This window comes from Phoenix dactylifera, chromosome 6 (assembly GCF_051530095.1).
Source record: "Phoenix dactylifera cultivar Ajwa chromosome 6, Ajwa_hap1_PhDact_Kaust_v1.1, whole genome shotgun sequence".
Classification (NCBI taxonomy): Eukaryota; Viridiplantae; Streptophyta; class Magnoliopsida; order Arecales; family Arecaceae; genus Phoenix; species Phoenix dactylifera.
This window is the reverse complement of record NC_143195.1, coordinates 31234352-31247872: the sequence shown is the minus strand read 5'-3', so window position 1 is coordinate 31247872 and position 13521 is coordinate 31234352. Positions and strand designations below refer to the sequence as shown.

The 13521-nt window shown below is 42.0% G+C and overlaps 1 protein-coding gene across 1 annotated transcript; it reads left to right on the top strand.

Moving 5' to 3' along the window:
- Positions 1–3553: 3553 nt before the first annotated feature.
- On the top strand, positions 3554–4559 carry LOC103716900 (histone H1-like). Its single transcript, XM_008805097.5, has 2 exons — positions 3554–3756; positions 3853–4559. The coding sequence occupies exons 1-2, from the start codon at positions 3601–3603 to the stop codon at positions 4300–4302; spliced, it is 606 nt and encodes a 201-aa protein (XP_008803319.3). The 5' UTR covers positions 3554–3600; the 3' UTR covers positions 4303–4559.
- Positions 4560–13521: the final 8962 nt, after the last annotated feature.

Below are 13521 nucleotides of genomic sequence, written 5' to 3'. Positions count from 1 at the left end.
CTGCAAGAAGCCGGTGGCCGGAGTTTCCGGCGCCGGCCCTCTGATGCTTAAGTCAGAGGGGGCAAGTGTGAGAATGGAGACAATAGTAGAGAGTCTGGGTTTTTTTGCTTCCCCCCCTCTTAAAATGGGGGAGTTCCCTTTTTATAGAGGGAGCTGGATTATCTGTGATGTGACGAGGCAAACGGCCTGTCGTACAATCTGGTATGGAGTGGAAATTAATGCTCAATCGTGTGAGTCAACGCTGTTACTGTTGGAGATTAGGTCGAAGCTCTCGAGTCATCGTTGAATCATGCTATCATCAGTTGTCAAGTAGGTTTGCCATAAGAGGCTCAATGTCCGTAGACAACAGAAGCCATACGCTTTAATTGTTGAGTGAACCGGGGGTCGGAAGAGGTCGTACGCTTTGATGGTTGAGTGAACCGGAGATCATCATGAACCATGCCCATTTAATGGTTGAGTGTGCTGGAGGCCTGCAGAGGCCATGCGTAATAATAGTTTGACGACAGTGGCAGGATACGATGAGGTTGCGTATCTGGAGTCAGACTTCCTTAAGGAGTTAGGCCGGGGTCAAATATTTGGACAAGGCATTTCGGAATTCGGCACCTGGTCGGGTGCCGAGCCAGTTGCCAAGCTGGGCGCATTCTAGTCCGAGCGTCATCAGGTCGGACGCTTCTGGTCGGCGCTCCCCGGTCGGGAGCTTCCTGGTCGGCGCTTCCTGGTCAGGAGCTTCCTGGTCGGGCGCTTCCTGGTCGGGAGTTTCCTGGTCGGCGCCTTTCGCTCCAGGATGCCTTATATTTTTCCCCCAACAGAAAGAACGGATAACAGCAATAAAAATAGAGGTATCCAGCCAAATAGGTGCGAGAATTATTCAAAAATTTTGTTCAAATGATTTTATATAGGAAAAATAGAAATAAATAAATTAAAAGGTCCTTTTTGATCTTCTTAAAATGCTTCAAAACTATCCTCTTTTATCTTCCTTTTGCTCTGGTGCCTAAAACCTTTATTTGATAAAATAAAAAGTTGAATACGTGGTTTTTGTTCAAGTTTATTTTAGCTTATTTTCGAATCAATCATGTTTTATCATAGACCTCACATTGTTAGGGGTGCAAATGGGTCGGGTCGGGTCGGGTCCTAGGTGACCCCGATCCGACCCGATTTTTTGTTCGGGTCTCAATTTTGGACCCGGACCCGACCCGGTTGAAGATCGGGTTGGGTCGGGTCGGGTCCGAGTCGGGTTCGGGTCGGGTTCGGGTCTGATTCGGGTCGGGTTCGGGTCCGATCGGGTCTAATTTTTTTGTGCTTTTGGGAAAAAATTTGGGCAAATCTAATTTGGTCATATCATAATTATGAGGTGCTGGGTGACCCATGACTTGAAAGACTTGCAAATGAGCTCCAGTCAGGACAGATGACCCATGACTTACTAACTAAGTCGGTCTACAAGCCAAATTTCATATCACACTATTTTTTATCTGTATGACTGATTGGATGGAACTCGGTGTCTCCCAGCTCCCCTCTCACGAGGACAAAAAAAATCCCATACCTTCTTCCAAAATCCAATTCCATTACAGAAAACTGGCACATGACCCATATTCAGTTGCAGTGTTCCCTCACTTTCTCCCTTCAAAAGTTAAAAGAAACAAAAACCAAAAAACAGAAGGGAAAAAAAAAAAAAAAAGGCAGCTACCGAGACACCAGAGGTCTCAACAGTGTAATAGATCGAGAGAGAATCCTGACGGGCCGACGTTCCTTTGGATTCTGTGAACCTATGCTTGTTGCTAACTTGCTATTCTCCCACACTGACCAACAGTACCACAACCCACGCCAAAAAAAAAAAGAAAAAGAAAAAGAAAAAGAAAAGACTTTCTTTTGCTTTTCCTCTCTCTCTCTTCGGATCCATTCGGGTCGGGTCGGGTCCGGTTGGTAAACCCAGACCCGACCCAGAAAATGATTCGGGTCCAATTTTAGGACCCGACCCGGACCCGCGGGTCCTAAAATTCGGGTCGGGTCGGGTCTACGCGGGTCGGGTCGGATCGGGTCACGGGTCGACCCAACCCATTTGCAGCCTTACACATTGTAGATTGGAATGGATGTATGCGTAAATTTAATAGCCTTCTCTAGTTAGGTTGAGTCAGCGTCCGTGGCGTTGGGCCTTAAATACTGCCTGCTGCATGGTCCGGGGATGACACGAACCAGAAAAGGCTATTAAGGCTATCAGTAAAACATTACCAATTAGCCAAAATAATATTTTTAAAACTAAAGGGAAGGAAACAAAATTCACCATCAGCAATCTAAAGCCTTTTAAAATGTTTTTTATTTTTCTTCCCGTTCCCATCAATTATACTTCACCAAGCAACCCTTCTTTAACCATGCTCTTTTGGGATTGAATAGCTCCCTAACTCAGTCTGAATGTATGCAAAAATTTTCCTATGCTTCCTCTTCATAGATTCTCCGTTTATTAGGTATCAAATAGTTTGCATGCATTTGTCTCTCTCGAGCCTATAAAACGGATCTTAGAGAACCCAAGTTCTGAGGCTTAGCGAATTCTCTAGAAGTTAGTGGATCTGGCAAGCAAGCTAGATATTGTTAGTTCTTTATGGAAAAAGGTGGAAGAGTTCCAGGGAAGGATTTAGAATGACCTAACTGTAACCATTCATTGTATATGGAAGAGCTTATAAAAGAAAGGAGGTCTTATTTGTCCAAACAATCAAATAACAAGTTTGTAAGAGTTCTCTAGTAGATTGTTAACATTCTCCTAAATATTTTCTTATATGGTCTTTTTCTCTCTTTCTAATTTCTTCAATATTAAAAAATCCATAATTTCTAATCTTGTAACCCCTACAAAATCTTGGAAAACTTGACACTTGCCCATTTTTTGACCACAATTTTAGAATCCTTTAACCATTAACATTCAAATTTTAGTCATGCACTCACTTACGGAATTTGCATATTATATTGCACACAATTTATCTATGCACACTATTATATTATTTGTGCATGTACTCTATATATATATATATATATATATATATATATATATATATATATATATATATGTATGTATGTATGTATGTGTGTGTAGTTATTTGTAACTGTATGTAAAGTCAGATATAAATACATATAGGATTAGGGATAAAAATAAAACGTCTTAGAAATTATTGGATGGAAATAAAACATGAAATGATGGTCAATCAAGAAACTGGGTATCAATTACCTCCAAAACGTTATTTTTTTTTGTACCAAAAAAAAAAAGTTTATGGGCGCCGAAGAAAATTAGTCCTAAAAAACGGTTGCGAAAAAGCACCATCAAGTACAAAGAAACAAAGGGGACCCATACCCACCCCCAGCGTTCCCGAAAGATCAAAAGAACCAAACATAAATCCCGAAGGGAAAACTTTAACGATCTCACCCATCGCATCCACCGTTCATTCTGACGGCAGGTATGCACCCCCAACGATCGTGGGGGTCGATCCGCGTGATTCTCTCAGGACCAATCACAACCCGCCTCTGATCCCCGCGTCCCTCCTATAAATATCGCGAAACGTCCATCGTACCTTCCCATCGCCCGTTCGGTTACATTCATCTTTCTCGAGTTCTCTGACGATGTCCGCCGTCGAAGGAGTCCCGAAGCCGGCCGAGGCCAAGCCCGCGGAGGCGAAGCCGGCCAAGGAGAAGAAGCCTCGAGCCTCCAAGGCCGCCAAGGAGAAGAAGCCCAAGGGCTCCAACTCCTCCGCCCCCTCCCACCCCCCCTATTTCCAGGTAAAAGTCCCTCCTTTCCCCTTCTTTTCGATCACTCTCCGGTTCCCAATTCGAAGTTTCGGTTGTAAATTTCCTGATTTCGGTTCTCTTGTGCAGATGATCAAAGAAGCCCTGTTGGCGTTGAACGAGAAGACCGGATCGAGCCCGCACGCGATCGCCAAGTACATGGAGGAGAAGCACAAGGGGGTCCTCCCGGCGAATTACAAGAAGATGCTGGCGACCCAGTTGAAGAACTTCGCGGCCAAGGGGAAGCTCGTGAAAGTCAAGGCCTCGTTCAAGCTGTCCGAGGCCGGGAAGAAGGAGAGCAAGCCGGCGGCGAAGGAGAAGAAGCCGGCGAAGGCGGTTTCCTCTGGTGGCACCAAGCGCAAGGCTCCTGCAACCGCTGCTGCGGCGAAGAAGAAGCCTGCGGCCGCTTCGAAGGCTCCGAAGTCCCCCAAGAAGGCAGCGGGATTGAAGAGGCCCAAGAAGGCAGCCGCGGCGAAGCCCAAGCAGCCCAAGTCCATTAAGTCCCCTGCTACCAAGAAGTCTAAGAAGGCCGCCGCTTGATGCTGTCCGAGCGGATCGTTTTAGTTGGGTTTCGAGATTGTAAAGATTTTGGATTTTAATTAATCTGTTGTCAATCTTTGTAAATCTCGCTTGCTATAGGTTTTTTTCCCTTCTGAAAGGAGATACAAGCAGTGCGACGCTTTCTTTTAGGAGTCATTCTAAGATTCTAACCCTTAGTTGGGTTTTATTTTTGGGTTACAACACCAGTGTTGGGTTTGGTGGTGTGGTTTAAGTCTTCAACTGATTATTTGGTGAAAGTTACTGCACTTGCAAATTTATCACAAAAAAAGAGAGAGAAAATCAAGACTCTGTATGGAATTCATATGCAGTTGTTATGAAGAAAGGAATTAAAGATTTAGGAGCGCATCATGACATCGACCCAACGTGGATAACATGAGGGCGCATAGATCTTTTTCTAGAGGGGTAAGTGTGACGGGAGTTTTTTTTTTTCTAGATCTTTTTTTAAGAAAAAGGAGGGAGATCCATGTGTATTTTAATTATCCAGATTCTTGATGATGCATCATCAAAGAATAAAAGCAAGAAACTATAGTGACCTTACACTTAGTTTACCATTTCTGCTGTGTTTTCGTCTCTTTCTATACTGTTAAGTTTCCAATTATTTACTTGGTATCAAGGGCCAGAGATTGAGATAGATCGAACAAGCATCGAAGGAGATCCCACCGTTCGTATGAACTTGCTTGCATGGACAGTTTATTATTCAACAGGAGAAGACAATAATACTGACAGAGAGGTTCCAGGCTCGTCGTTATATATCAAAGAATGCATCTAGGACCCCAGCTTGCTTGATCTCACACAATTTGGATCCTGGAGGGATAATGGACAAAATACAGTCAATTTAATAACATGCTAAAACTTAGGACAGCCAAAGTTAGCTATATGGCACTTCTTTTTATCAGACTGAGAATGGCCAGGCATGATAGTTTGTATTGAAATAATCCTTGACATACCATTGGGGTGGCAGATGGGTCGGGTCAGGTTAGATGTAGGTCAGGTCAAAAATTTATCAATCTAAATCTAATTTGTTTATTAAATATGTCAAAATTTCAAATCTGAATTCGACCACATAATCCATTTATTAAACAGGTTAAATAGGTTAGACAGATTTTATATGGGATAAATTGATTTAAACAGGTTAAACACGTTAAGCGGGTTGGGTTAAATAGGTTAAAAGTAGATCAAATAGATTTCAAACAGTTTAAATAGATTTTAAACAAGTCAAACGGGTCGGATCGGGTTATGACCCGATTCAATTATTAAACGGGTCAAAATAGGTTAAAACTTAAACGGGGCAAAAGTTTAAATATGAACCCAATCCATTTAATAAATAGGTTTAGACGGGTTGATTCATTTACGACCTAAATTTGTTTATGTTAAACCCAAACTAAATCAAAGTAGGGCGTTCACTAGAGTTGGGCAACGGGCCGTGCCGGGCCGGCCCGGCCCAGGCCCCCCGAGCCCAAATTCTAAGCGGGCCGTGCCTGGCACGGCCCGCTTATGAAGCGGGCCGTGCCAGGCACGGCCCGTGAGGCACGGAAGGCCAGCCCGGCCCGGCCCCCGGCCCCTCTATTGGTGGGCCGGGCCGGGCACGGCACGGCACGGGCCGTGCCAGGCACGGCCCGCAACGTCTCTAAACGGGCCGTGCCAGGCACGGCCCGCAACGTCTCTAAACGGGCCGTGCCTGGCACGGCCCGTAACGGCTCCAGGCACGGCCCGTCTGGAGAGGGGGAGGGAAAATAGCCGTTTCCAACGGCTATTTTCGGGAAAAAGTCGATTTTACCCCTCCCAACAGTCCAATAACGGCTGAATGGAGGGGTATTTTGGAAAAAAAAAATTTTGGGCTTCTATAAATAGCCCATTCCTCCCTCATTCTCACCACACCAAACCTCTCATTCTCTCCTTCTCTACTGCTATTATTTCTCTCCTCTAAAGTGCTCTTCTAGCAATTTAATTTTTAGTTTGTTCAAGTGCTACACAAGAGGAGGTTCCTGTTGAGAAGAGAAGGTCGCTTCTGTTGAGAGCACAAGAGGAAGCTCGGAATCTCGGCTCTGCCTCTGCCCTCCGACCCTCTACTCAATTCCTCCTTGCGGTTAGTTTTTATTTTTTGAATTAATCATAGATATGTCATCTTTTGAGGAAAGTCAGTTTGGCATTCCTGTTTCTGAGGGAGAAGAAACTAATCCCCAACCCCCTGTTCCTAGTTCCTCTAGAACTGGTGAACCGAGTGAAGGTCAAACCTCTTCTCGTAAGAGGACTAGTACTGTATGGAATGAATTTGATAGAGTTATGGTTGAGGGAGTCTGGAAAGCTAAATGTAAAAAATGTGCCAAACTTTATAGTTGTAGTAGTAGTGGGGGAACAGGGCATTTAAAAAGACATCAAGAGAGTCATAGGATGCATGATTCTCATGCTCAAACTCAAAGTAGCCTTAATATACAAGGAGGATTACTTGTAGGTAATTTTGCATATAATCATGAAAATCAAAGAAAAGCACTTGTAAAATGGATAGTTAAGGATGAATTACCTTTTAGTTTATGTGAATCTTTTAATTTTGAAGAATATGTTCAATTAAACCTACAACCTGCTTACAAAAGAACTAGTAGGCGTACATTTAGAAGAGTAGCTATGACCAATTTTTTAGCAATGAAACAAAATTTAATTGAAACACTTTCTACTTTAAATGTAAAAATTTCATTAACTTCTGATATTTGGTCAGCATCTGTAGGTAGTAATTGTTTTATTGCCATTACTGCTCATTATATTGATAATGATTGGCAATTAAATAAACGTATTCTTGCTTTTCGTGCTTTTGATTTTCCACATTCTGGGCAACAAATTTCAAATATAATTTATCAAACTGCATGTTCATATAATATTAATGATAAAATTATGTCTATTACTTTTGATAATGCATCTAATAATAATTCTGCTGTTGTATTATTAAAAGACTCATTGCATCCCATATTAGATGGAAATTTACTGCATATTAGATGTGCATGTCATATCTTAAATCTTTCTGTTCAAGCTGGCATGGGCATGATTCAAGATGTGATTTCAAAAATTAGAAATGCAGTTTCTTTTATTCATGCTTCTAGATCAAGACTTCAAGAATTTAAGGAATTATGCATAAATCATGGTAAACGTTTTAAAAAATTTAAACTTGATGTAATTACTCGTTGGAACTCCACATATAGCATGATACATGATGCATACCCATATAAAAATTTATTAAGTGCATATATTAATGATCGTGGATTAGGATTTACATTGACTGAAACTGATTGGAATAAAGAAAAAATTTTGGAAGATTTTTTGCTTAGTTTTTATAATGCTACCAATGTTCTTTCTGGTATTTATTACCCTACTTCATGTTCATTTTTACAACAAGCATATATAATTAGTCAAAAATTTGCAGAACATAGATATGATGATGTTTTAATGCCTATTATTCACCTAATGGAATCTAAATGGAATGAGTATTGGGACAGGATATGTCCTATGCATAACTTAGCTGCTGTATTTGATCCTAGAGTTAAATTAAATGGCGTGCTAATTTTACTTGATGCATACGCTAAAAATATGAATCAAGATGCTGAATCTGCTAAAGATGAGGTAAGACAACTTCTTTATGATATTTATGCTATATATGATGAAAAAATTCGTGGATCTAGAACACAAATACAAACCTCTATTCCTCCTTCTAGTAGTTCTCGTTCGTCATCTATTTTTTCATTCATTGCACAGAGAAGACACACACATGCTTCAAGTTCCTCTTCATCTTCTTCATCTTTAAGTAGTGAACTAGAATTTTATTTACGAAATGATCTTCAGTCTGCATATGATGAAAATCAAATAGAGAATCTAGATGTATTATCTTGGTGGAAGAGTGTTAGAAATCAATATCCTGTTATGTCTGCAATTGCACGCGATATTTTAGCTGTGCCGATGTCCACGGTAGCATCGGAATCCGCTTTTAGTGCAGGTCGGCGTGTTCTTGACGAAAAGAGAAGTAGGATGACGGGCGAAACGGTGGAGATGCTTCTCTGCTTCAAGAATTGGCTGGATGCTGAGGCAAGACTTCAAGATAAAGGTGGACATAATACAACATCCTCTGATGATGATGATACAAACACTACTGAAGACTGAAGACTGAAGACTGAAGACTGAAGAGTGAATACTGATTCACTGAATCACTGATGATTAGTAAGATTTCTTAATTTTTTATAATTGTACATTTTTATTGTATTCTGGAGGTCAGACCAAGGTCCAAACCTCGGCCCTTTCTTAGTTTCTTATTGTATTCTAGAATCTAGAGGTCAGACCAAGGTCCAAACCTCCCTTCATGTACCATTTTGATTTAAATTAATAAACTGGTAGGGGTCTATGCCAAACCCCCCACCATTAAGGTGGCTTTATATTCATAAATCAAGATTTCTTAGTGTTCAATATTTATTAATTTATTAAAAAAATTTTATCGGGCCGAGCCGGGCCCAGGCCCGGACCGTGCCAGGCTCGCGTGCCAGCCCGGCCCAGGCCCTTATGGGCCGTGCCGTGCTGGCCCGCGGGCCGTGCCGTGCTTGGCCCGCGGGCCTAGACCGGGCCGTGCCGGCCCAGGCCCGAAGCGGGCCGTGCCTGGCACGGCCCGCTGGCCAGGAACCTCTAGCCCAGCACGGCCCTATCAAAGGGGCCGTGCCAGGCACGGCCCGGCACTGTAGCTGGCGGGCCGTGCCAGGCACGGCCCGGCACTGTAGCTGGCGGGCCGTGCCAGGCACTGCCCGCTTCGTGCCGTGCCGTGCCGGGCCGTGGGCGGCCCGGCCCAGTGCCCATCTCTAGCGTTCACAGGTCGGATCATAAATAGGCTCATCCTAAGTTTCTGATGGCTCTCGCATAGATGGGCTGATGGAGGCCCTGTTGGGCCAACCAGCCCATAAGCACGATATTCCAGTCTCCACAAGAGTGGATCAAAAGTTCAAGAACTGGCCCAAGGCTTTGGGACCGAAGACTACCTCTAAGACAGCCCTCATCACATAAGCACCAATTCTGTTTTATGGAAAGGGTTTAGGTTGTCTCCCCTGGTGACTGCAATCAAAATATGAAAGGAGATTAAGGGGCCACGGCTCAGATTCCATGCTCCCTTTCTTAGTCGCTTTCTTATTTTATAAGACTTAGTTTGGAGAATAGAACATAAATTTTTTTCGGTAAATGTTTTCACCCTCAATTAGGTGCAGTTAAGATCGCGATAAAATGAAGGGAGTCTCAATCTATATTTGCTCAAAGAATGTTCATCTCTATTTTTTAGTATTATAAATATCATGGTACAATCCATAGTAGTGTGGTTACTTTTGATTGAAAATCCAAATATATCTCCACTTATGTCGCTATCTTTTGCAGCATGTAGCAAGTATATCTATCAGGGGGGCATTTTTCATTCCAAGAGTGAAAACATTAGGGAAGAAAATTGTTTGGCCTTATTCAGACACAAGACCTCTGGGATTCTTTGAATCCAAATGAACCATATCAATTTAGGACAAGGGTTGTATCCTTCTTACATACGGATCCACCATTGGATCGCACAATGGTCGCTTTGAGATCTATACGGCAGATGAATGAAAGAGTTCGTAGTGCTTTGAGAGCTGTACGGAGCATGATCCAATGGTTGACGTAAAAAAAGATCAATCAATTTTTCATGTGAAAGATCCAGACGGACCCCTCTAATCTACTTGGGCCTTAGTTGCTGTGTAATCTAGAGCTCTCGGAAACTCGAAGAATGATAATTTGCCTTGATTTTTCAAGGTACCGCTTGGTTATGTGTTAACCGAAGATGTGCAAAGGAATCATTATCAGATATCAATCCTAAAAAAACTGAAGTTGTCTAACTGCATCGCTTCCTAATCTTGTATGGAAGCTGAAGAAAATATTACTCAATGTTGCTTTCATTTTGGTTAGGCCTGGACCAAAATGCTAGATCACCTCTACCTTCAAGGACCACAATACCCCAAAAGACAAGCTTCCCTAGCCTTGGCCTCATTTGGTTCTCATATCAAAATAGCTTAAAGCCAACACCTTCATTTTGCTTCGGCTTATCACTGGATTAGATAAACAACTATGAAGGAGCTAGCGATCCTAGGTGACTTTTGTTCTGTTTCAAAATGTCACCTCCAAGATTGGTTATTTTCATTAACATCAAAATTCTTTTTCGATAGAACATGTCGAGGATCATGTGATTAATAAAAAATAGGTTAAAAAGAGATAAGAAGCATGCTTTTAATCCTTTTGGCACTTGCTTATTTGATACAATTAATATTATTAGATCCACCATGTAGCCTGATCACCTGCATTCAGACTTGTTTCTCTGTGCTTTGAAATCACATTTTCCTCCAAACATTTCTAATCCCACCTCGTAGTCCTCAAGAAATGTATAATGCTGAGCCTAGCAATTGAAATTCTTCAACAAAATTCGGCATTGTTCTCAGATGAGTTTATGTTCTTTTTCTTCTTTTTTTCTTCTTTGCTAAAGTGGGTAGATCATACTCAACGAGTACGGATGCACCCAATAAAATTAGAAAACAAAATGTCTCCGAGTGCCCATAACAACTCTCCATTTCCACCTCATAAGGTACTACCAAAATGACTGGCTACATAAGCAGCCACCCAATCCGCAGCTCCATTGGCTTCTAGAAAAATATGCTTGGCCTGGAAAGCCCCTCTATCCCTCCATGTTGCTCGGATATCTTGGAGCAATGGATGGTCGCATCCGTTACTCGGATCCGGATCCAAGAGCTTATGTTCTTTTGCCTATGCCCATGGATGAAGAAATTTTGCAACGAGGAGCGAACACGGGCATGTTAACGGGATCAAACAGGCGTGTCTCCCCAAGCATGAACACATTTGGGCTAAGTCGATCTCAAGATGCCATCATGTACGCAATGGACCCTCACCATTAACTGAGAAAAGTAGTCATCACTGGTGACGACCGAGGCACGACCAGCGCCAACCCATCTGTCCATGGACGATCCATGCGGCAGTGCCTGCTTGCTCGCTTGCAAACATCATGGCTGCTACTCTCGCTTATACATTCTTCTGCGTTCGAGTCACCATTCTAAGTGGCTCGCACCCGCGTACTTACCCTCTCTTCAGCTTTTCCCTTCAACTCCTTTCACACTCCACTGGTACTAAAGGTTCTACGCTATTGTTCCCTCTCTCTTTCATCTGGCTTCTTCTGATGCCATGATTACAATATCCAAACTAAAGCTCTTAGAATTAAGACTGCTCATCTATTGAGGAACTAAGGAAGGATCTGGTCAAACGTCTATGGTTTTCTCAAACAAACAAACAAAAAAAAGGAGGTGATAGCTATCATTTTGAGAAAATCAGACTGATAGAATGTGTTTATGCTGTTTTACTGCCATCATTAGTGAACACATTTCTTGTTTCATTTAGTGGAAAAATGTGGTAACGAGGCATGGCGCGAGGGGTAGCTACCTCTCAATAATTTTTGACCGTTATTCCATACAAGGGAGCAATCATAAGCTATGTCCAGTAGAGAGAAGCTTGAGAGTCACAACCTCAAAGGAGGAGTACAGATGAAGTGCGTGTCCATTAATTTCTTCTTCTTCTTTTCTTTTTTTTATTGATCGAGGCATCGCACTCCTCCCCTTTCACCAACCTCCATCAAGAATAGAAAATGGCAAGCTGTATCAAATTTACCTTGAGCCCCTCCCCGGCTCCTTCTAGAGAGAGGGAAGGGCCCTCGAGGATCTAACCTTTTGAAGCTTACGCTATGGTGCTGGTTACTTTTTTGATGCGAACCTAAAGAGATCTCTTTGTATGGGTGTTCAATTATGGCCGCTGTCCCCCCTCGGAGCCGGATCGGGTCACCGCCCGCAGGGCCAGAGCGAAACGCGTAAGGTGCGGGGCTCAACGAGTTCAATGATGCTGTCCTCCCTCCGCCGCCCCACTTCCCTTGGCTGCAGTCCCTCCCCTTACTTTGCTCAAAACTGGTCGCTTTAAGTGATGAAATCTAGACCCACAAGTGCTCCATCATGTATCCATTCTACTACTATTTGATGGCTGTTCATCTCTATGTCACATGCACCATGGCAAAGAAACAAAGAAAATTATGAAGATGTTAAATGTATATACTAAGTATGTGCAGATGTGATGTCTATTTCACCTAGAGTGATATGCCGGACTTGATCATCTATTTCTTGAGATCAAGCATTATAGTGTCATTGCAATCTTTCCTTTTGAATATTGCTATAATATATTGAACAAGTTTTTATAGAAGGAATATTGAACGCCTTTTTTTTTAATATTTAGCACGAAGCCAAAAGAGATTTTGTGAACTTGATCAATTAGGATGTCAGTGTTGCTAGCTATTGTGAATTGTAATCTTTTGGGGATGATAAGCCTTGCATGTTGACATGCATATCTTCAAATTAAGTTGCCAATTGTAGCTCTGTTTGCCGACTTCAGAGAAATATGTGCTTAAAAACAAAGCCGATGCATGCCGTGTAGTGTAATCACAAGAATGGTAGCAATGTAGTATTGCTCCTGATTTATTTTTTTTGTAAATATACCTTGTTAATCGCACGTGCAAAGTGAGGTAAAGAGTTCTTTTTCTAATGGTTCTTTCCCCCTGCTTCTCCGTTCAGTGTTCAAACAAGACGTCCTTTATTGCATATTTATTGTCTATATTCGATCCTGTTTTAAACAATGTCTTCATTTTGTTATCCTTATAACAAATAATGGAGAAATTATATCATTACTAGATTCATTTATTTTTTTTATTAAAGTTATGATTTGGGTAATCATGAATACTTTTTTATTCCATAGTGTTGATGTGGATGGAAGTTTACTAACATTTATTTTGTGGGCATTTAGGGACAATGCCGGTCAATGAGCATAGATGATATACTCGATGGGCAATTGATGCGATGGCCAATCACATTCAAACAATTAGTTTTTGTTAGAGGACACCAAGTCTTTCTCAAAAGAAGTAATCAGTCCAAGTGAAAATGCCGTGGGCCCTTGTGTCTAGAATGTGTGTATGTATGTATATATCTATCTATCTATGTATATATATGTATGTAAGTATATGTATGTATGTATGGTCTCGGTATAATGTGATGTAACTAAGGACTAAGCTTGTCTAGCTCATTATTGTGTACTAGAGCCAATACAAAGGCATTCCTTCTTAAT

Excerpts from the sequence above, each read along its gene's own strand:
- LOC103716900 (XM_008805097.5), top strand. The coding sequence starts at position 3,601 with ATGTCCGCCGTCGAAGGAGTCCCGAAGCCGGCCGAGGCCAAGCCCGCG. Across the intron at positions 3,757-3,852 it reads CCCACCCCCCCTATTTCCAG|ATGATCAAAGAAGCCCTGTT; the intron begins GTAAAAGTCCCT and ends TCTCTTGTGCAG.